Source organism: Anabrus simplex, chromosome 1, assembly GCF_040414725.1.
Source record: "Anabrus simplex isolate iqAnaSimp1 chromosome 1, ASM4041472v1, whole genome shotgun sequence".
NCBI classification, from domain to species: Eukaryota; Metazoa; Arthropoda; class Insecta; order Orthoptera; family Tettigoniidae; genus Anabrus; species Anabrus simplex.
In genome coordinates this window covers 591,092,449-591,117,040 of record NC_090265.1, presented here as the reverse complement: position 1 = coordinate 591,117,040, position 24,592 = coordinate 591,092,449, and the positions used below count along the sequence as shown (strand labels likewise).

Genomic DNA, 24,592 nt, shown 5'->3' with positions numbered 1-24,592 from the left:
CGAGAAGAATAGGCAGTTGTGTTTATGTTTCGTAGATCTAGAGAAAGCATTTGACAGGGTACCGAGGGAAAGTATGTTCACTATACTGGGGGACTATGGAATTAAAGGTAGATTATTAAAATCAATCAAAGGCATTTATGTTGACAATTGGGCATCAGTGAGAATTGATGGTAGAATAAGTTCTTGATTCAGGGTACTTACAGGAGTTAGACAAGGCTGTAATCTTTCACCTTTGCTGTTCGTGGTTTACATGGATCATCTGCTGAAAGGTATAAAATGGCATGGAGGGATTCAGTTAGGTGGAAATGTAGTAAGCAGTTTGGCCAATGCTGACGACTTGGTCTTAATGGCAGACTGTGCCGAAAACCTGCAGTCTAATATCTTGGAACTTGAAAATAGGTGCAATGAGTATGGTACGAAAAGACTAAATTGATGTCAGTAGGTAAGAAATTCAACAGAATTGAATGTCATATTGGTGATACAAAGCTAGAACAGGTCGATAATTTGAAGTATTTAGGTTGTGTGTTCTCCCAGGATGGTAATGTAGTAAGTGAGATTGAATCAAGGTGTAGTAAAGCTAATGCAGTGAGCTCGCAGTTGCGATCAGCAGTATTCTGTAAGAAGGAAGTCAGCTCCCAGACGAAACTATGTTTACATCGGTCTGTTTTCAGACCAACTTTGCTTTGCGGGAGCGATGCTGGGTGGACTCAGGATATCTTATTCATAAATTAAAAGTAACAGACATGAAAGTAGCAAGAATGATTGCTGGTACAAACAGGTGGGAACAATGACAGGAGGGTACTCGGAATGAGGAGATAAAGGGTAATTTAGGATGAAGTCGATGGATGAAGCTGTACGCATAAACCGGCTTCGGTGGTGGGGTCATGTGAGGCGAATGTAGGAGGATAGGTTACGTAGGAGAATAATGGACTTTGTTATGGAGGGTAAGAGAAGTAAAGGGAGACCAAGACGACGATGGTTAGACTCGGTTTCTAACGATTTAAAGATAAGAGGTATAGAACTAAATGAGGCCACAACACTAGTTGCAAATCGAGGATTGTGGCGACGTTTAGTAAATACTCAGAGGCTTGCAGACTGAACGCTGAAAGGCATAACAGTCTATAATGAGAATGTATGTATGTATGTTTAATAATAATAATAATAATAATAATAATAATAATAATAATAATAATAATAATGTTATATGCTTTACGTCCCACTAACTACTTTTACGGTCTTCGGAGACGCCGAGGTGCCGGAATTTAGTCCCGCAGGAGTTCTTTTACGTGCCAGTAAATCTACAGACACGAGGCTGTCGTATTTGAGCACCTTCAAATACCACCGGACTGAGCCAGGATCGAACCTGCCTAGTTGGGGTTAGAAGGCCAGCGCCTTAACCGTCTGACCCACTCAGCCCGGCTATTTATTTATCCGCCTATGTGGTGTAGTGGTTAGTAAGATTAGCTGCCATCTCCGGTGGCCCGGGATCGATTCCCTGCTCTGCCACGGAATTTGAAAAGTGGTACGAGGGCTGGAACGGGGTCCGCTTCACTCAGCCTCGGGATGTCAACTGAGTAGAGGGGCTTCTATTCCCACCTCAGCCATCTTTGAAGTGGTTTTCCGTGGTTTCCCCACTTCTTCTCCAGGAAAATGCCGTGATGGTACGTAACTTAAGGCCACGGCAATTTTCAGACCAACCTTTTCTGCAATCTTGGCTCGTCTTTCTCGGGTAACAGCACCATATACTCTGCGAAGGCCAGGCAGTCCACTGTGGTGTTGTGTATCCCTTCCGAACTTCCCATCTCCCTATAAGGCCCTTGTGAGGCCGCCTGGGCGAGTTACTGGTCCTCCTCCCCAATTGTATCCCCCGACCGAAAGTCTCTCACTCCAGGACACTGGCCTTGAGGCTGTAGAGGTGTTATCCCTCGCTGGGTCCGAGGGAAAAATCAACCCTGGAGAGTAAATGGTTTAAGAAGGAAAGAAAGAAAGATTTATTTATTTATTTATTTATTTATTTATTTATTTATTTATTTATTTATTTATTTATTTATTTATTTATTTATTTATTTATTTATTTATTTATTTACCCTCAGGATGACGTAATTTTCTCAACCCGCCTTCGTTCTTCCGAATACCGCCTCATCTCTCGCTCTTCCTGTTTCTGTTTCCGCGATCTGGATCTTGATCCTGGCGTTGGTCCATTTTGTACCTTCCACCAGTCTATTGTATCCAGACCTATCCTGTACTGTCATCTAGGATTTCTTTTTTCATTTTCCCAAGTACTTTCCAGTCTTCCCTAACTTCCTTCGTTCAGTTATTTCCCGTTATGCATGTCGCGTTCCATATGTTCTTGGTCAACAAGTTGTCCACATTCCTTTCCTTTCCTTTCCTTTCCTTTCCTTTCCTTTCCTTTCCTTTCCTTTCCTTTCCTTTCCTTTCCTTTCCTTTCCGTTCCATTTCTTTCCTTTTCTTTCCTTTTCTTTCCTTTCCGTTCCTTCCCTTTCCTTTCTCTTCCGTATCACGCTCTTAATTGTTTCTACGCTCTCGTACGGCTCACATATCGTCTATGTACCCAATTTTCACCTTGATTTTGGTGCCCCGTATATCTGTGTCGCTCTTTCCCCGGCCATATTTTACTCCATGGCAGTGGTGATTATTGTTTTAAGAGGAAATACAACTAGGCAATCGTCCTCTATTAACACTAATCAGAGGAAAAAATGGAAGGGGTCCAACACTTCGAAAAATGAAGGCATTGGCTAAAGAAAGACAAGGGCCACGAAGGGCGTGAAAATGAGACTCCCTACCTTGGGAACCTAATGCCGTCAGGGTCGGAAAAGAATATCTTACCCGGTGTCAGCGTCTCCGTTGTGTACAACGCCGCACCCCTGGTGGCCATCGTATAGTGTCGCTATTTGGTGTCCCTTGGTAAATTCTTCATCCCATAAGTTGTGGCCGCGTATCATAGTTTCTGCAGTAGTTATGCTCTCTCTGCTTTAGTTTACATCTTACCTTCTCACCAAGGTACCGGAAGCTACCAACTCTCTGTACCACTTAACTTTCTGTCTTCCAGTCGGTCTCAGCGTACAACATCAAAGTACTGAATGCAATTTTCAGGCTAACCTTTTCTGCGATCTCGGCTCGTCTTTCTCGGGTAACAACGCCATGTGATCTGCGAAGGCCAAGCAGTCCACTATGGTGTTGCCCTTGATATTATATCCAATCTGTACGCTTTCAATCTCCATGGTTTTGTTGTACTTTCCCCATTGTTTCACCGTTTCAACCAAAACCCAAACCTGCGATCCCACATGTGTAGGAAAAGCGGTAGAAGAACGGGAAGAAAGAAGCGTAGGATTTTCCGGACTCGTTTTTGTTATCGTAAACCACTTATAAGAACGCCATCAGTAGGATATCACACTCTGTTTTTTTTTTCTAGTTGCTTTACGTCGCACCGACACAGATAGGTCTTATGGTGACGATGGGACAGGAAAGGGCTAGGAGTGGGAAGGAAGCGGCCCTGGCCTTAATTAAGGTACAGCCCCAGCATTCGCCTGGTGTGAAAATGGGGAAACCACGGAAAACCGTCTTCAGGGCTGCCGATAGTGGGGTTCGAACCTACTATCTCCCGAATACTGGATACTGGCCGCACTTAAGCGACTGCAGCTATCGAGCTCGGTACTCTGGTTTTCAACAGTTCAGATATGTATAGTCTACGCTTCACAGATCAACTGTTTTTAAGTATGAAGGGATTACCCTCGTTTTGTCGAAGCAAATAAATATTCTTTCTCTTGGAAACGCATGACTGACAGGTTTTATCTCATCGTGTCCTAGATTGCTTTGCGGATAAAAGTATGATACTAAAACCTTACGATCTCAGAGGGACAATCTCAATTTAATAGTGTGGTACGTTTTGCGTATAGCTCTTTTCTGGTCGAGACCACGCAGTTGGCACTCACACTCGCCATCAGGAGGGGTTAGAAAAAAGCGCTGTAACTGCGGACGCAGATGGCATGATCTGGCTCATATCCAACCCACGTGGCAGCACTCCATTTATCAGGACAGCAAATTGGATATGACACTTAAAACTGCCCTTGCAAGACATTTCTTTTTCCGTAAAGCCTTTTTTATGCTTCGAACAATTTCAGTAATTGAGGATCTGAGACGGAATGGTGCGCTTATCTGCGAGAGGAGGAGCGAAGTGGGTTAAAATTCGCTCCCCATCGACTTACAAGTGTTGTTAGATAGTGATTTCCTTCGTTCGTCCAAAATGAATATAGGCGTAGTACTTCAGACACCTTCACTATCTTCCATACCCCTACCCGACTTATAAATCCTCATCAACCGAGCAACGTGGCAACTAGGGTTACCAGCTGTTGAAAGAAGGAATGAGGGACAAGTCAGTCGAAAAAGGACATTCCATAATATTGGAGTCCAGCTACTTTTTTAGCAGTAATTTCAAAACGACGAAAATGTTAACATTTTCAAAAGCATTGTGTTGTCACATTCCCTCTTTTTCGACCAAGAGTACCGTTACTGAAGTAATAACATAGAAAAATACATTTCATCTACATCTGTTTCAGTCTGTGGGTTGAAGACCCTTATCCATGAGATATCCTGAACGTCTTCTCGCAAAGTTTACAATACATCTTGTGAACATTACTTTGATCAGGAGTTAAGTATGACGTTTTGGGTTTCCCACTCTGCGTTATATGCACATACGCGTATTTCCCTTTTTGCCCTCTCGGGTTTAAATGATGGTTTCCTTTCTTACGACGAGGTAGAAATATAGTCATCACTATCCGACGCCGAATCCCATTTCAAAAGTCGCAAATTAAAGAAAAACATCAGTTAATACAACACGTTTATGTTGATGCGCTTCGTGCAACAGAATGGACACGCATCCCACGCCACGCCATGAACTAACGGTAGCTGGGAAGTCGGAAGGTACATCCGAAACACTTCTCCGAAGATACTATAATCTGCTTCTTTACACGTTCAAACATCATACTCTTGGCAAAGTTACGCTATGTTTAGTTGAAGTAGATGGCAGGACAAGTGTGTGTTGTGAAAATTCGTTCACACAGAAATAATACGAAAATTCGTTCAGACAGGAAACTAAACAATTGCAGGACAAAGGACGTCCCGCGCAGGACATTTACAAAATACCTTAAAATGCGAGACGGTTGGTCACCCACACTGTGCATAATAATAATAATAATAATAATAATAATATAATAATAATAATAATAATAATAATGCATTTTAATTGGTAAATATCCCCCATGGCGCAACAGCCCTGAAGGACCATGGCCTACCAAGCGACCGCTGCTCAACCCAAAGGCCTGCAGATTACGAGATGTCGTGTGGTCAGCACGACGGATCCTCTCGGTCGTTATTCTTGGCTTTCTAGAACGGAGCCGTCATCTCACCGTCAGATAGCTCCTCAGTTGTAATCGCGTAGGCTGAGTGGACCTCGAACCAGCCCTCAGATGCAGGTAAAAATCCCTGACCTGGCCGGGAATCGAACCCGGGGCCTCCGGGCAAGAGGCAGACACGCTACCCCTACACCGTGGAGCCGGCATTGCTAAATATCAGTGTGATAACATTTTTTAAAACTTTTAAGGATATATCCGTAGAGCTTGAGTTTATAACCCGAATGATTCTTAATATTCTATAACCCCTTATTAGCCTTTTAATTGGTTTGATACCGGGCGAATTGGCCATGCGGTTATGGGCGCGCAGCTGTGAGCTTGCATCTGGAAGATGGTGGGTTCGAACCCCCGTGTCGGCATCCCTGAAAATGGTTTTCCGCGGTTTCCCGTTTTCACACCAGTCAAATGCTGGGGCTGTAACTTAAGGCCATGATAGCTTCTTTCCCATTCCTAGCCCTTTCCTATCTTGTCGTCGGCGTAAGACATATCTGTGTCGGTGCGACGTAAAGCCAAATTGTAAAAATAAAAAAAATGGCTTGACAATGAGCTGTACAATTCGTGGTAGAATCTATGTTCTGTTGCTCATGGTATTGTATAAATTCCTCGCAAGTAAATTTTTATCAGAAACTATTGAACCTACAGATATAATATTTGTTGTAGGTATAAACAATGTTCCAATCTTCCAAAAATGTGAGTTTTGAGAAGGGCCGAAAGCTGCAGAAAAGTTGATATTTTGTTAATTTAAATTGTCTGATAAAATATTAAATGTGAGGGACATATAATTCCGTACGCTCATTCTTTTTTGAGCGACTATGCATCCTGCAAGTAAAGAAAGAGATATTGCATACCTATTGGATTACTGTGATTACACAGCCCCTTCTACTGCTTTCTTGGTTGTACAAATTAATAAATTCGTCATTCATTTGAGTTATTTTAAGATGAAAATCGGTAAACATTTGATTTACTAGTCTGTTCGTCCTGCAGATACACGTTCGGACTCGAATGTGTTGATGGAGATGATGCGTAATGTATGTGTGGACTGTTATCTTCATGTGTATCTTCGAACATACTTTTAAAATGGTTATTATTTTGTTCATATTGGTGGAAATTGGGCCACAATTAGCTCGATCAAAATGACCATATATCTGAACGAATTATATCTGCAAACTCTGGTTACAGAAAAAAACAAGTTACTATATAGATAAACGTAGCAGCAATATTAGAACTCCAGAAAGGGATATCATTGCATTGTTCCCTAAATGAGGGTATGAAGATAACAGTCCACACCCGCTTCCTTCCAACCCCCCCCCCCCCCAAGTAAATTACAAATGATGCACGTAACAGTATACACACCACAGTAGTACAGGTTACTGGGCAGACTTTACATACTCAAGATAAATGGTACTGATATATGATGCTTCACAACTACCACTTCTCTGTAACGTGAGACAGATATGTCCCAATTCTAACTCCTCAATTTTGGTTCAAGAAGAAGTTGGGTGGTCAGACGATGGCTGTCAATCGCTGACGAAGGTATGAAACTCTGAATCCTCCAAAATTGTGAGTTTTGAGAAGGCCCGAAAGCTGCAGAAAAGTTGACGGAATACATACCCTCTATGTGCATATTATAGTTTAAATCATTTTCAATTAAAATTCAGTTTAATCGCGGGAAGCCTCAACGAGCAAAGCGTTAAGGGATTGAATACATTGGACATATCGTCGTTGCGCCTTGAAAAACCGCTGTGTGAAAATGTTTCGGCTTAGAACTCTGACCAGAAAGATTCTATCATCTAAAGTTCAGTACTGCATGAACTACATCATATCAGCGAATGTTCATGCTAAGTGATATATGTGCTGCGGCTCAGTATTTCTCTCCTCAACATTGTCACACACGGTATTTCGAGGCGCAACGCATCATATGCATGTGTATGTGTATGTGATAACATTGGAACAGTTTCAAGAAATACGAGAATTTAATGTGATACAATGGTACATAGAAACTTGTACAATACTAATAAAATCTAAACAAAAAGTAGAACAAAACTGAAACTAATTAAGTATAATTCTAGCTAACAAAAATGGTTGCTCGTTCTTAGTTAAATCGGGCAAGGCTGAAACAAGAATTTTTGTCATTAAAGTTTGAATTTAGTAATAATTGAAAAATACTTATTTTAGACAAATAATCCTACAAATTCTTTGTTCCGTAAGTTACTCTTTCTGATTAACAGGTCCAGAGATTCAGTTTTTCTGGCATGTGTTATACTGACGTATATATGAAATGATTGTTATATCTCTGATTAAAACTAATTCAGATATAAGCAGGAGCATTGCAATGTTTCTCTAAACCCAAAGGTAGTATCATAGACTGTTCGTAAAGAATTGTACTAGATTTTTGTAACCATAATTTTAATTGTTCTCAATTTATTTTCATTATATTAAACTAATATTTATGTGAATATTTCATTGCTACGACATTCCATGTGAGGAAAGCAATGGCAAGCCATGTGATAAAATTGAAACAGTTTCAAGAAATACGAGAATCCAATATGATACAATGGAGTTCAAAATAAAAACTACTCCAATAGTGGTAAAATCTAAACAAAAATAGGACAAAACTGAAAAAATTAATTGTGGCAAACTTCTTGTCATTCCTTGTAGGCATCATTATAGCGCCGCCATTGGTTATTGCGGTTCCCTATAAGAACGTAGCCTTTGGTGGTGCTATTTCATGATCCAACCGGCCTCCGGGTCGAAGACTTAACGTACAGACAACATTCATTACAAAAAAAGTTATTATAATTGCACTGTTTTATTAAACTTTGTTTTCTGTTTGTACAGGCGGTGATCAACAGCACCATCACGCCCAACATGACGTTCACGAAGACCTCCCAGAAGTTCGGTCAGTGGTCTGATGTGCGTGCCAACACTGTCTATGGCTTGGGCTTCTCTTCTGAGTCGGAGCTCAACAAGGTGAGAACACCGAATACTTATCCATTCCTATGCACAATATTATTCGTAGCGCGAGGAATTCGCAGGTAACTAGGTGAACATGTTTTAGCACAATAATTATTCTACATAACTAAATATAGTTCTAAAAATATTACTAAAACAAGATATGAAAGATCTTTAGATGTGTCTAACTCCTTCCTTATAGATATTGGCTAATATAACATTTCTGTAGGACATTTGTACTGGTGATACGAAAGAATTATAATTTTTTCAGTGAAAAAGTTCCACCTCTACAATACAAAAGTTATTTTATTCATTTCAAAATAACAAACTTAATAAAGCAGGACATGCTTCGTCCACTTTCGGACATCATCAGCCATTAGTAAAAGACAACATAATTGGAGCAAGGATAATTTAAAACACCTGATGAATAATGGGTGGTTCAGCTAGCAGAGCAGTCAGGGTAATTAAAATACAAAGGCTATTATCGAAAGTTATCATATAGATGAATTTAAAAGTGTGAATACTGAATCCACATCTAAAACGTGTATTTAGAAAGCTTGAAGACTAGCTGCACACTATAATTGTTTTCAATTGTATGATATACCGGGGCAGTTCGCCATGCGGTTAGGGGTGCGCATCTGTGAGCTCGCATCCGGCAGATAGTGGGTTCGAACCCTAATGTCGGCAGCCCTGAAGATGGTTGTCCGTGGTTTACCATTTTCACACCAGGAAAATGCTGGGGCTGTACCTTAAGGCCACGGCCGCTTCCTTCCCATTCCTAGGCCTTTCCTGTCCAATCGTCGCCATAAGACCTATCTGTGTCGATGCGACGTAAAGCAAAGAGCAAAAAAAAAGTATGATATTGCCGTTGAATAAGCATCTTGGAGTGTTGATCTAAAAAAAAATTCGAATTTCTTATGGTTGAAGGATGATCCCATTACGTAAGTTGTACGAGAAACTTCCTTGAAAAGTGCACTGACCGGGTACCAGGTTATTTGCCAACAGATGTAAAAGAAAAAATAGGCGTCTCCGCCGATCTCGTGTTACTAGACTCAGTGCACTATTCAAGGAAGTTTCGCCTACAACTTATTATGTAACAGGATCAACCTTCAACCTGACTAATGGAATACGAAGTGTGATCACTCCGCTCTCTTAACATTGTAGTTGGTGGTCCTGCCGGAGCGTGGCGCTGCAGTCTCAACGAACCAGCTGCAACAACGCGTGCTCCAAATTGTCGGCGAAGGTATAGCGAGCGTGCGCGAAGTCGTGGTGATAATTTTAACGCCTATTTGTTTTAATATTTTCTGAAAGCCCTTGTTAGTTTATGTGCAGTGCTTCGTGTGTGCAATCAACTGGTTTTCTATTATTTAGAGAAATGTCGTACTGTTTCGTTCCTGGTTGTAAATCGGGTTACGGAAGGAAGCGTGATGGTAGTCGATTTTTTACACCGTCAAAAGAAAATAATCTGTTTGCGAAGGGGGCTAAAGTTATTCCGCGGAAAGACAAGCAATTGTCGGCCAAAAGCTGAATGTGACCTGCATTTTTCGGCAGATTTAATTATAAATGCGGACTGTTTTCGTTGTGAATGGTGAAAACGTTGAACTTCCTCGTGTCAGGTAGAAATTAAAATCCGGAGCGTTGCCTCATATATTTCCAAATTTACCGAAATACCTCTTCACTGAGGTAAATTCGCGAAAGGCACCCAGTAGGGAAAGGAGTGAGGACAGTATCAAGAGTATAAGGAACAAGAATCACGAAGTGAGTGGAGCAGTGATGACAACAGTAGACGGTGAAGTTCAAGGTCAGCTTAGTTCTAGTCAAATTCAGGGTCAGTCTAGTTCTCTTACCGATGCCGAAAAGACAATATTCTCTCAAAAGGCGACTAAAGAATGCAACTCGTAATTTAATGTGAGCTAAATGCAGTCTTTCCTCAGCCAAAGCTAGGATTAATTTCCTACAGGGGCAGATTAAGAACAAACATTTTAAATTTAAAGATTGTAAATTTCTTAGTAAGAAGCAAAAAATTATTATAGACACTATGTTAAAGAAAAGGCAAGTAAAATCTCCCAATAGTATGAGGTACAGTAGTGATTTTCTTTTAGAAACTTTATTACTTAGAATAAAATCACCTAAAGGATATACGCACTATCTGCGGCATAATGTGTTACCTATTCCCTCACAAAGCCATCTGAGGAAACTGCAAAGGACTTAAATGTCCCTATGGTGTAAATCCTCATTGCATAAGTGCTATTCCAGATTATATTAAGGATGAAATGGACTAGAATACGGGATAATTATATTCGATGAGGTCAGACTAAGAGAAGAGATTCAAGTTAATGGCTCTTCACTGAAAGTAAGTAGCTCTGTCGATTTAAGTTTACTAACACCAGATTGTCAATGAAATCCGGTAGCAAATCATGCATTCGTTTTTATGTTTGTGCCTCGTTTCCAGAACTGGGTGCAACCTATCACCATTTATGCAAGCATAAATGCTACTCCAGGAGATATCCTTGCTAAAATTATAATTCAAGTTATATTGCAGCTAGAAAAGGCTGGTGCGAGAGTGGTAGGTTTCACGTGTGATGGCAGCCAGTCAAATAAGAAAGCCTGGAAATCTTTAGGAATTGATGGGAAGAAAAATCAAGCACAATGTTATTATTCTGAATCCAGCTGATGTAAATCGGAAGATTTGGGCTTTTTCAGATTTTGTGCATATATTGAAATGTATAAGAACCTTTTTCCATGATAAAGTAGGACTATCTTACAAAGGCAAAAATATAATTTTTGACTTTTATAGGGAACTGTTTAAGGAAGATCTATGTGGGTATGCAGTACTTCCAGCTTGCCCCAAGCTGACAAGAGCTCATTTAGATCCTTCCTCCTTTCAAAGAATGAATGCCAGGCTAGCATTCCAACTATTCAGCGATAGTGTCGTCAGAGGACTAAAATTTTATCCAGAAATGGGACTGACCGAATTTATAGGCAGTGAGGACACTGAGGCATTTACAAGTGACTTAAGCAATGTTTCTGATGCACTAAATGCATTCATACCTTTTAAGGCTCTCTATAGAAACTCATCATCCCACACACCTATCCTCATTATTCTTCAAGCTCTAAAATCTACAGATAACACGTTTGCCTAACCCAGGACCTTGGAATCCTTAATAGTAACACTTCAAAGTACATAAAAAATGAGCGAGTGGCTCTGGGAAAGAGGTTATGCGTATGTATTGACAGGAAAACTCATTCAGGATCCCTTGGAACGACACTTTGGAATAGTGCGTTCGCTCAGTTCGGATGACCATCCATCCACGATAGATTTTCTTCATTTGCATTTACTACAATGTATCTACGTTCCTGTAATCAGGAAACTATGAGCCTAAAAGGGAATTAGTGCTGACGTCCTTCGTGAACCAAACGCGAATGTAGGCCCGGGATGTGAAAGTGCGCAACGAGACGGTAAAAACGTCTGTGGAAACTTCCATAAAAGAAAAAATCGTTAATCAATACAGTTTAAATATTGAAGATTGGGAAAGTGCTGTGCCGAAGTTGAGCCCCGCCTCCGATCCTTTGATAGAAAAGTGTTTAGTTTATCATATGGCTGGGTATGTTTATAGGCAATCCTCAAAATTTATCAAGTGTATATACTGTGTTCGTTCTCTCCGTCACGAAACTGGAAGTCGTTTTTCAGTTCTTTCGGAAATTAAAGATTACGGATCCGAAAGTAGCACGAGGTGTCTAACACGTCCGTCTAGAAGTGTGTGTGACATTCTTTTAGAGACTGAAAGGAAAATTAATGAAAAGCTGAACTCGTCTAGGTCGATGTGGGGCGATATTTTTTTTGAGGCGATTTCAGTTTCGCCATCAGGGGCTGGCTGTTGTGTTGAACACATTTTGGACACTATTCCAAAACTTGTCTACCACATTTAAAGTGCCGATTCTTCTTCAGAGCAAGAGAAATCCTCAGAGAACTGCAAGCTCGACAATCTAAGTCTCCTCGTAAACTATCGAAAGTGGCCTCAAACTAGTTTTGATGGGTAATTTACTTCATTTAATTTATTTGAGAAAAGTGTCAGTGTTATTTACAATATAGTGTATATTTAATGTGCTCTGTTTAAAAAGTGTTCTTTAAGTGTGTAAAGCACAATATTGCTTTCGCTTTTCGTAATGATTAATTTTATTTCGTGTGTTCTCTTATTAAAGTTCAAACATATTTCTTCGTGGGGACTGAGAATATTATTTACTAGCGAATGTACCCGTGCTTCGCTACGGTATTCTACATTGTATTCGAATATCGAAGTAAATAGTGTAAATGCAGTAAATAAGATTGTTTTAAAATTGCATGTCTTTTAGCGTTATCCGAGAAAGAGCATGGGGAGGTCCCCATACGTTGTTTCCAATGTAAAGTGTTTGTTATGGATTTGTGATATATCGGCAGGCTAACTTGCCTACTGCCATTCACAATCGAGTTGGAAAGTTTACATTGTAATTGCAGGCCCAATTGCCTACTACGCGGACAGAATCTATTTGGGGAATTTTCGTTAAAATGGCAGCCCCCCTTTCCTACTTCCAGACAGATTACAGTTGAGGAGTTTTATTATAATGGCAGGCAATTACCCTACCATCACTTGAAATTGAGTTGTGCAGTTATCATTATAATGCCAGGCCCATTTTCCTACTTCCAGCCAGCTTACTGCCAGTCACACCAAGTTGGTGAGTTTCCATCAAAATAGCAGGCCACTATGCCTAATGCCAGTCACATTTTAGATGAGGACATTTCTTTATAATGGCGGGCACCCTTGCCTACTGCCAAACACAATCGGGTAGGGGAGTTTTAAACAAAACAAAACTGCATGTTCACTTGCCTTCTGCAAGTCAAATCGAGAACTATTCATTACAATTGTAGGCCTTCCTTACTAATGACAGTTACACAGGAGTTGGAGAAGGAACCCTTTCATACTGCCAGTCAAAGTCGGTGTGGGGAGTACTGATTACAATAGCAGACCCACCCTTTCTCGATCGCTACAAATCGACATCAGTGAATATATATAGATCGACATACGAAAGTATATGCTTGTTTACAATATTGAAGACCTTCATTTACAGATTAACTGCTACTAAACGTACGTCATATCGACAAAGGATTATACCATAAGACACGCCGGATTTAGTGGCCTAAATGGCTGGTCCTATGATATCTCACCTATTCTTGCATCAGACTGAGTTAGAAACGTGGAACAGCGTAAAGTTTTTGTAAGATAATCTCACATTGCATTACTTTTCGGATAATTATGTGACAGCTACATACATAGCATTTGGCTCACATATGGGTACTGGGTGGGCCAATTTTCGTGAAGAGTTTGATGATTCTGTATTTCATATAAGTAATCGAAAGTATGAATTATGCATGTGAAAATTCCAAATTGACTTATCATCGAGAAATAGAGAAAAATCAAACGTAAAAGGGATACAGATACGGCAAAAAGTCATTAAGACCAAGGTTGTAGATCATTCCTAATTGAACGGAGATTGTGTAATCTGTTATGTGATAGGAATTTCCGAAGGTGTGCACCATCATTAAAATTGCCTGCATATTTCGATATTCTTCGGGGATAAAAAGTGAAAAATTTAATGATCTTGGATGTTTTCCGTTCGTTACAGGCTAAAACGTATAATTTTGTCAAATTTCAATTATCTTCTTTTCCTTCTGGCAGATTATGCCGCAATCTGGATTTTGGGCGAAGCAGGTAAAAATTAGGACTTTCAGGAAACTAAACCAAAAATTGTGTAGATGTTCATTATTACCCCTTAAACGGAAAGCTGTACGAAAATTTCGCCAAAATAGTCAGTGTAGAGGCACACAGTCGTTACGATTTGATTTATATAGATAAGGAATCTGCTCCATGTAAAACACCTTTTGGGCTATGTCCGCTGAACTTAACCTGCAAAACTGACCATTCATGATACCATCTCTTTTTTTTTTGCTTTACGTCGCACTGACACAGATAGGTCTTATGGCGACGATGGGACAGGAAGTGGCTAGGAGTGGAAAGGAAGCGGCCGTGGCCTTAATTAAGGTACAGCCTGGTGTGAAAATGGGAAACCACGGAAAACCATCTTCAGGGCTGCCGACAGTGGGGTTCGAACCTACTATCTCCCGATTACTGGATACTGGCCGCACTTAAGCGACTGCAGCTATCGAGCTCGGTATATCTCCCTTATTAATCCTCCTGACGAAAAAAATTCACATAAAAAAGGTTTAGAGGTGGAATTCCATCACGTTTGGTCGATTTCCAGTCAGGTTGGTCTTGTTCTGTATATATTGTGGAAGAGTAAAATCACCATTTCGGTTCCCTATAAACCGCCAGTCCATTCCGGAACATGAAATGTTATTTACTGTAACGGTTCAAATCCCGTTACAAGATGATATCTGTATTTTTATTATTTTATCTGTATTATTATTATTATTATTATTATTATTATTATTATTATTATTATTATTATTATTATTATTATTATGTCAGTATTATTATTATGTTATCTGTGATATTGTACTATTATTGTAATTATCCGTTTTATTCAATTTTGCAATTGCCTGTTGCTTGCAAGATTGCACTTAGATGTATGCATATATACGTATGTGTAGTATAACACTCAATACCTGTACAGTGAGAATTGTTGTATATATCAGAGATTGGAAGTGACGTTGTTATATTGCGACACCACTGGCGATTCTGCCAAGTCATCGCCGCGCCTTGACTACGTCATCGTATTTATTTAGATATGCGCGCATCGACTCAATCGCCGCGGGGCTATTTCACCACTGTATGTAATATCTGTCGCGTAGGTGGGAGTATGTCATTGTTATTTCTGGAGATTACGTAGTTGTGTCAACCAACGTCTATATAAGGTGGGTGCACATTGTAGCGTCAGTCATTACTTATACGGATGCAGTACAGTGAAGTAGTCTACTAGATCAAGAGGCCTTAGGTGGTCAGCCAACGAGTGTGAACGAGAGATGGAGAAGACTCAGTGAGCCATTAATTATTGGTCATTGAGAGAGTGAGACCAAATGGTTGGTCCGTCACTTAGTGGAAGACGCGGACGCAAGGCTTACCAAGGAGTCAGAGAGGGCAACCCTGGACCTGCCAAGAGGTCATACCATATTGACTTACAAAGAAGTCAGATGATATGGAGAAGAAGCAGTCGCAAGGATGTATCACCACGTTAGGCGTGACACATCTACAGTAAACACCAGAGCAATGGATTACGTCGTAATTACACTCAAAGTGTTAAAGGTACAGTCAAGTGAATCAGTGAGGGAAATATTTCGTATAAATTGTTAAATGTCCGGTCAAGAAGAATTCAAATTCATGCCTAGTTTCTTTCTGTTGCAATGTCATAATTTCATATTTTCATCTGTTTTATCGCAACAAGACTCACTATTTTTTGATATATTATTTAAAGAATATATATTGTTCTATCAAACGAATTCATAGTTTCATTTCATTGAAAGTAAAATATCTTAACCTCTAAATTAATGGGGAAACCGAACGCCAGTCTCCTTTTCCCAGAACTTATATGGTATGTTGTCAAAAGTAAGCTTATTACCCCACTCCCTAGAGATAGTCAAGAGTCTCATTCTATTATTGCTGTACTGAGTGACAGCTGGCGCCCTTCAAATAATGTATGTGTAAGTAAGCAGGTAACAAGTAAGTGTGAGTACAAGGTTCAACAAGTGTGTATTTTATTTAATGAATGTTAATTTTCATAATTTCCATTTTAAATGCAGATATTCAGATTTTTCAAGTTAAATGCAGATATATATGTTTGTAAAGTTAGTCAGCCATTTAGGAATAAAAGTTTCATTACGTTTAAAACCTACCTTTGGACAGGTGGATGCTAAATATAAATTTTGGTTCGAATGTCTTCAGTAGTTTTCAAGTTGTAAGGAATACGCTTTAGACGCACCCGTCCGTGAGTTAAGTCCGATGGGACTTGTACAGAAAAACGGTCCGTTAATGATATCTCCCTTATTAATCCTCGTATCGAAATGATGCACATGAGAAAAAAGGTTTAGAAATTAATTTCTACCAAGGCAGGTAGATTTAAATTAACGTTGGTTGTGTATATTTTGTGGAAGTGTAAAATCACTGTTTCGGTTTCGTATAAACCCCCAGTCAGTTCAGGGATTTAGAAACAATATTTGCCCTAAAACCTATCAAGGACAGGTGTATTCTAAATATGAGTCTTGGTGGAAATACATCCAGTAGTTTGTAGCACTCGCGTACATACGGCGTAGTTAAGGAAGAAAATAATACAGTTAAGAAAGTTGAAAGTAATAGAAAATGGATTATAACGGAGGACAGCCGGATAACAACAAATATGTAAATGCCAAGTTAATGTATTGGAAAATCAAATGCCCCTCAATAAATTATGCTAGTGTGAGTTATGGATATAATAAAGCGGTAACAGAGGAGAAATTTAGGTCCAGTGATTCCTAGGTAAACAAATAATAAGAAGATGACTAATGGTGTTATTACTTAATCTATTCGAGGGCGGTTATAACATCCAACGATATTCCGCCAATATCCCGCAGATAGGCCGATTGACCCCTCTCTTGCCTTCTACCCAAGGAACAACCACGAATTTAAAAGCATGATGAGGAAAATGGCAATACGTTACTTCCCTGCTGGCATGCAGTCAGAGACATTGCCATGGTAACCTGTAGGTTCGTTGTCGGTCTGTCCGTCACTGCAGAGCATGATACCAGCGGAAAATTGTAAATTTCTCCGTCATGTGAAGAGTAAGGTAAATTATGAACATAACGAAAGTTGTTTATAATGAAGAGATGTTTCACGTACGGTAAACTAAGTTTACAGAAAATCAATAGTATAAGATAAAATGGAGGAAAACCATTCTGGTTTTCCTATAAACCCCCCGTCTATTCAAAGGTTTTAAAATGATATGCATATCTAAACCTTCCCCGGTATGAGTATACTCTAAATATGAAGTTTGGTTGAGATCTATCCAGCCGTTTCGTCGTAGTGGTGGAAAAACCATTCTGGTTTTCCTATAAACCCCCTGTGTATTCAAAGATTTTAAAACGATATGCATATCGAACCTTCCCTGGGATGAGTATACTCTAAATATGAAGTTTGGTTGAGATCTATCCAGCCGTTTCGACGTGATGGTGGAAAAACCATTCTGGTTTTCCTATAAACCCCCCGTGTATTCAAAGATTTTAAAATGATATTCATATCGAAACCTTCCCCGGGATGAGTATACTCTAAATATGAAGTTTGGTTGAGATCTATCCAGCCTTTTCGACGTGATGGTGGAACAGACAAACAGACAGACACGAAACGTAAAAATCACCGATTCGGTCTTGAGTTGACCTAAAACGGATAAATATCTGATAAATTGGCGAAACAAAAGAAATTACAGACAGCGGACCCCCTACAATTTTATTTATATAGATAAATCTGACAATATTATTCACGTGTTGTATTTGATTATTTGCATACCAGTGTAACTTACATTAAATCAGCTGACCGTGTAGCGTTGGCGTTAGGCTCCACTAGCGCCACTCTGCAGGAGCGCGCTTGAACTCGGTGAGTGATCTCACTAGGTATTCTATTCGTATTGCTTCAACCATAAGAGAACCTGAAAATATTTTTTTCTGAGATCAACACTCCAAGAAGCTTATTCAATGCCGATATCATACAATTAAAAACTTGTATAGTGTGCAATTAGTCTTAAAGCTTTTTAAATGCATGTTTTAGATGTGGATTCAGTATTCATTCTACACGCTTTTAAATTCATGTACATGATAACTTTCGATCACAGAATTTGTATTTTAATTGAATTACCGCTGACTGATTCGCTAGTCGAATCACCCATTATACAGTACATCAAGTGATTTAAATTATTTATCCTTGTTCCAATTACTTTGTCTTTAACTTATGACTGATGATGTCCCAAAGTGGACGAAACATGTCTTACTTTACTAAGTATGTGCTCCTTTGAAATGAATAAAATAACTTTTGTATTTTAAAGGTGGAACTTTTTCACTAAAAGCATTATAACGCTTATGCAAGTGACAATGCGGCTTAGGAAATTTGTTTCTTGAAATGGTGATAGGAGGTAGGCTGTACTGGTCTAATTAATTCACTTCCACGTACTTTCAAATATGTTCCACATTGTAAGACTTTCTTCGTCATAATTTACTCTATTCATGATCTTACTTGTTCTTGAATATTGCGACATGAAAGTCAAGCAAAAATGAGTGCAATTGGACTAGACCTAAGAATGACTGAATGGGTGGCTATATTTCTAGAAAATGGAACTCAGAGAATCAGAGTAGGCGAATCTTTAACTGACTCTGTAATAATTAAGAAGGGAATTCCTCAAGACAGTATTATTGGACCTCTATGTTTTCTTATATACACTAGTGTCCAAAATTCAAGCATAATCACTAAACGAGGCCATGCCACCTGAAAGGAATGTCAGGTGGATTGCTGAACAAACGGAAGCTGACTCGCACACCATATGCCACACAACTTGTCCAAAAAACAAAGTCGTAAAGGTTCTGATAGTTAAGGTACACCTTTGACAAAAACTAACAAAACTTGGCAATGTTTTCTACAACAAATTATGCTGTTAATAGGATGTATGGTCACCCCTAAAGGCCACACATGCTTCGCAGCGACGTGGCATGCTCTCTATCAGATGGTCCAAGAGTTCTTGTGGCAGTCGATGCCATTCCTCCGAAAGTGCAATGTTAAGGTCTTGTAGGGTCCTTGGTGGAGGCTGACGGAATGCAGTTCGCCTCCCTAATGCATCCCAGGCATGTTCTATAGGATTCAGATCCGCAGACCTCGCTGGCCAGTCCATGCGATGAATGTCTTCCCCAGCCAGAAATTCATCCACCAGAGCAGCGCCGTGCGGTCGGGCATTATCGTCCATTAAGAGGAAGTCTGGACTAACCGTACCTCTGAAGAGTCGATCATGTGGTCTCAGTTCCTCATCCCTGTATTGCGAGCGTTAAGTGTTCCTCGGACCACCCATGAAGATGTGCAGGTCCGTAGGCCATTCAACATTATGGCGCCCCACACCATGACGCCACCATCACCACCATACTGGTCTTGTTCCACGATGTTCCTGTGGTTGTATCGGTTACCCGGTTCTCTCCAGATTAATGTGCGACGGGAATCGTTCTGCAAACTGAAGCGGGATTCATCTGTGAAGAGTACATTCATTTATTCATGGTCCAGTTTCGATGTTGACGGCTCCACAGTAAACGGGTCCGTCTCTGTGCTGGTGTGAACGGGACGCACACCGCTGGACGGCGGGCAAACAGCGCTGCTGTTCTGAGCCTCCGGTAGACACTTACCCGGGAAACGGCAACCCCTGAGACGGCTGCAAGCTCCGCCGACAATTGTCTTGCAGGTGCACTCCGATTTCGTCGGGCGGTTAAGGGCAGAAATCGGTCGTGCTGTGGGGTGGTTACCCTTGGTCGACCTGGTACTGGCCTACGACTAACATCTCCTCTGCCTCGAAATCGTCTCCAAAGTCTGGAAATGACACTTTGTGGCACATCCAAGGATACGGCAACTTCGGTCTGTGTCTGGCCTGCTTCCAGGCGGCCGAGTATTCTACCCTGCAAAACGGGGTCCAAATGGCGTCGTTATGCCATTATGTTGTCACGTTCACCACGAGGCCACACTCCGCACACTATAACAGGGCAAACACGACTGAGGGAATATGGGGCGCAGGCACTGGCTGTGTCTACCTTGCCGTTACGCTAGTCAAAGTAGGGAACACTCCTTTCGTATACAGAGCGAACACATAAGGTTGGTAGGTGCATATGTCGTGCGATTTGCGGTCTATTTTCTGTTGCCCTGCTTACTCGTAACTTATGCGTAACTTTTGGACACTAGTGTATAGCAATGCTATGAGTAAAGAAGTGGAATCAGGGATAAGGCGTTTTTGCAGATGTTGTTATTCTGTACAGTGTAATAAATAAGTTGCAAGATCGTGAGCAAGTGCAAAATGACTTCGATAATGTTGTAAGATGGACAGTAGGCACTGGTATGATGATAAATGGGGTCAAAAATCAAGTTGTGAGTTTCACAAATAGGAAAAGTCCTCTCAATTTTAATTACTGCGTTGATGGTGTGAAAGTTCCTTTTGGGGATCATTGTAAGTACCTACGTGTATGAAAGATATTCATTGGGGGTAATCACATAAATATGATTGTAAATAAATGGTACATATCTCTGCACATGGTTATGAGGGTGTTTAGGGGTTGTAGTAAGGATGTAAAGGAGAGGGCATATAAGTCTCCGGTAAGACCCCAACTAGAAATGGTTCTGGTGTGTGGGACCCTTACCAGGATTACTTGATTCAAGAACTGGAAAAAATCCAAAGAAAAGCAGCTCGATTTGTTCTGGGGGATATCCGACAAAAGAGTAGTGTTACAAAAATGTTGCGAAGTTTGGGCTGGGAAGACTTGAGAGAAAGGAGACGAGCTGCTCGATTAAGTGGTATGTTCCGAGCTGTCAGTGGAGATATGGCGTGGGAGGACATCAGTAGACGAATAAGTTTGAGTGGTGTCTTTAAAAGTAGGAAAGATCACAATATGAAGATAAAGTTGGAATTCAAGAGGACAAATTGGAGAAAATATTCGTTTATAGGAAGGGGAGTTAGGGATTGGAATAACTTACCAAAGGAGTTCAATAAATTTCCAGTTTCTTTGCAGTCATTTAAGAAAAGGCTAGGAAAACAACAGATAGGCAATCCGCCACCTGGGCGACTGCCCTAATTGCAGATCAGTATTGGATTGATTGATTGATTGATTGATTGATTGATTGATTGATTGATTGATTGATTGATTGATTGATTGATTGATTGATTGATTGATTGATTGATTGATTGATTGATTGATTGATTGATTGATTGATTGATTGAAGCAGCCAATTGAGACTCCAATATATTATTTCCCTTTGCACACAACCTGTTCTTATCTAATACACTATTACTTGTAACAAATTAACTTTAATAATAATAAATAATTCCGTGTGGCTATTTCTAGCCAAGTGCAGCCCTTGTAAGGCAGACCCTCCGATGAGGGTGGGCGGCATCTGCCATGAGTAGGTAACTACGTGTTATTGTGGTGGAGGATAGTGTTATTTGTGGTGTGTGGGTTGCAGGGATGTTGGGGACAGCACAAACACCCAGCCCCCAGGCGATTGGAATTAACCAATGAAGGTTAAAATCCCCGACCCGGACGGGAATCGAACCCGGGACTCTCTGAACCGAAGGCCAGTACGCTGACCATTGAGCTAACGAGTCTAATAATAATAATAATAATAATAATAATAATAATAATAATAATAATGTAGACAGTTTCTGTGCAGGCCCCGCGGTGTAGGGGTCGGCGCTTGATATGGATTTCATCCAGTTTTACGGCCGGGTGCCCTTCCTGGTGTCAATCCTAAGTGGGGGGATGTATTTACAATTTTTTGTACATTTCTATTATTATTGGTACTGTGCTGTACTGTACCTGCCTCTTACCCGGAGGCCCCGGGTTTGATTCCCGGCCAGGTCAGGGATTTTTACCTGGATCTAAGGGCAGGTTTTAGGTTTACTCAGCCTACGTGATTATAATTGAGAAGTTATCTGACGGTCAGATAGCGGTCTCGGTCTAGAAAACCAAGAACAACGGCCGAGAGGATTCGTCGTGCCGACCACACGACACCTCGTAATCTGGAGCGGTCGCTTCGGGGCTGTTGTACCATGCTAGTTTAAATTATTATTATTATTATTATTATTATTATTATTATTATTATTATTATTATTATTTCGCAATTTCCCAATATTTTATTGGGGTCGGCGCTTGATATGCATTTGATCCAGTTTTAGGCCGGATGCCCTTCGTGATGTCAATCCTATGTGGTACTGTTGGTACTGTGTTGTGTTTTATGTAGATGAAGGAAAGAGTATTAAGACGAACACAAACACCCAGTCGTCCAGCTAGAGGAATTAATTATAGGCCTGTGCACTTAAAATCATCGAGCCGGTCGGGAACCGAACCCAAGACAATCACGATGACCATTCAGCCAAAGAGCCGGATATTTATTATTGTTGTTTTAATTTCTGCTTTTACGAGTAATAGTGTATTAGATTAGGACTGGTTGTGTATAATTAGAATACACTCCTTAATTTTGCCAGAATAAATAAATATGTTTTAAGTATGCTGGAAGTTTTGTGTTTACAGTTCAGTATTCGGTAACAGCTATTGAGATTCTGAATCTCTACCTCTCTTTCTGTACCTCAGAATGAATAATACACATTTTCATTTTATTACCACCAGAGTGGCCATTTGCAAACAGGACACAGGTGAACTACGTTGCATTTCACAAACTTGTATTCTGAGCAGTTTGGAACTTAACAAATAAATTGAACAATTCATTGGATTGTTAAATTCGTTGATGACAGAGCTTCCTTGAATTTAGTGACCCCAAGTGTAACTGTGTAATCTTTCAGTGAATCGACACCATAAATCATTTGAAACCTGTAATAATTTAGTAATGTTGTTACGACTTGTATGGTTTCTGTTCCAGTTCATCGAGAAGTTCCAGGAAGTAAAAGAGGCGACGCGGTTAGCGGCGGCCAAGGCAATCGCCAACGGGACGAGTTCTGGAGTGACGCCTGTGACGAGCGCTAACGCAAGCCCCATCACGGCGCGCGCCTGTGTGCCGCCCCCACGTTCCACAGAGACTCCCCAGCCCATCGCCGACAACACACCGCTCCTCGAGCCGCCCAACAGTGCCGCCCCCGTGGCTCCCTCGTCTCCCGCTACCCAGCCCGTCGTCGCCGTCAACAACAGCACCAACGTGGTGGTCACTTCTTCCGGAGGCGGGGGCGACACGAACACCCTCAAGACGTCGTCTATGTCGGCGGCGCACCAGCGCAGCCAGTCATTGTCCGGACTGCAGGTAGGAGAGAGGTGTCACTGACAAGGGAGGACCCTGGAGTAGTCGAACATGTGTTTAATCAGTACCGGATCTGTAATATTTGGCCCTCCCTAGCCTGAAATAATTTAATTTTCAAATAGTGGAAATATCAAATAGCTAGGCAGATCTTATTATTCATTGTTTATGTGAATGTTTAAATCTCGGCTCAGGATTCCTTTAAAACATAAAGAGCATTAACAAATTCCCATCTGCAACAATAAAACAATCTTCGCTGGGTATACGAACATCGATTTTAGAGGGTAGTGGTGCTAAAAATGTCGTTATTTTCTTATTGGATCTTTTGATTTCCGAATCCTGTAATAATTTAGCTGCTCCACTAGTTTTACTCATGTTGCCTTACATAAATACACTCTTATTTACAACAAATAGTATATGAAATTTCATTGAAGAAGAATGAAAAAATATACTACAAAAATAAGTGCACTCCACAACCAGGAAAAAAATGTCGGAACTAACGCAAAACAGTCTATATAAACTCCAGAATGACCACCCTACTACCTGCCGTATGGAATGAAAGTCACTAAAAATTAACAAACAGAGAAATCGAAGCTAACCAAAAAACAGTCGGTATTAACGCCCTAGAATATCCCTAACCCCCTTCCGCAACGCTAGGCTTTGCAGTTCATATATCCGGGCTCGTGCTTATTGCTATGTTTAACAATCATCCGTAGCCCTTGATGCAGTGATCGGAAACTGGGGTGGTGTTTTTAAGGGAAAATACGACTAGACAACCATTGGAAAATGGAAGGTCTCTAATCCTTTGAAGAAAGAAGGTATCAGTAAAAGGAAAAGGGACTCAGAGGTGAAAATGAAAAACTCTCTCAGGGTCGGAGAAGAACAAGAGGTGACTGAGGGAGGTTGGATAGGTAAAAATTAAATGGAAACAATGCCAGGCTTTGGCCCCCTGTAGTTGCTAATGCACGCTCCCATGTTGATAAATAATAATAATAATAATAATAATAATAATAATAATAATAATAATAATAACAACAGCAAACATACATCTTACCCTCCATAACAGAGTCCATTATTCTCCTACGTTACCTATCCTACTCCATTCGCCTCACATGCCTCTACCACCGATGCCGGTTTATGCATATATCATCCATCGGGTTCATTCCAAACTTAGCCTTTATCTCCTCATTCCAAATACCCTCCTGTCATTATTCC

The 24,592-nt window shown here is 40.5% G+C and overlaps 1 protein-coding gene across 1 annotated transcript in view; it reads left to right on the top strand.

The window, feature by feature from the left end:
- Positions 1–8,275: 8,275 nt before the first annotated feature.
- Positions 8,276–24,592, top strand: part of homer (protein) — a 35,384-nt gene continuing 19,067 nt past the window's right edge. Inside the window, exons 1-2 of the mRNA XM_067144936.2 lie at positions 8,276–8,399; positions 23,009–23,383. Of these exons, the coding sequence (XP_067001037.1) occupies positions 8,298–8,399; positions 23,009–23,383 (477 nt within the window). The 5' untranslated portion in view covers positions 8,276–8,297. The remainder of the gene's footprint in view (positions 8,400–23,008; positions 23,384–24,592) is intronic.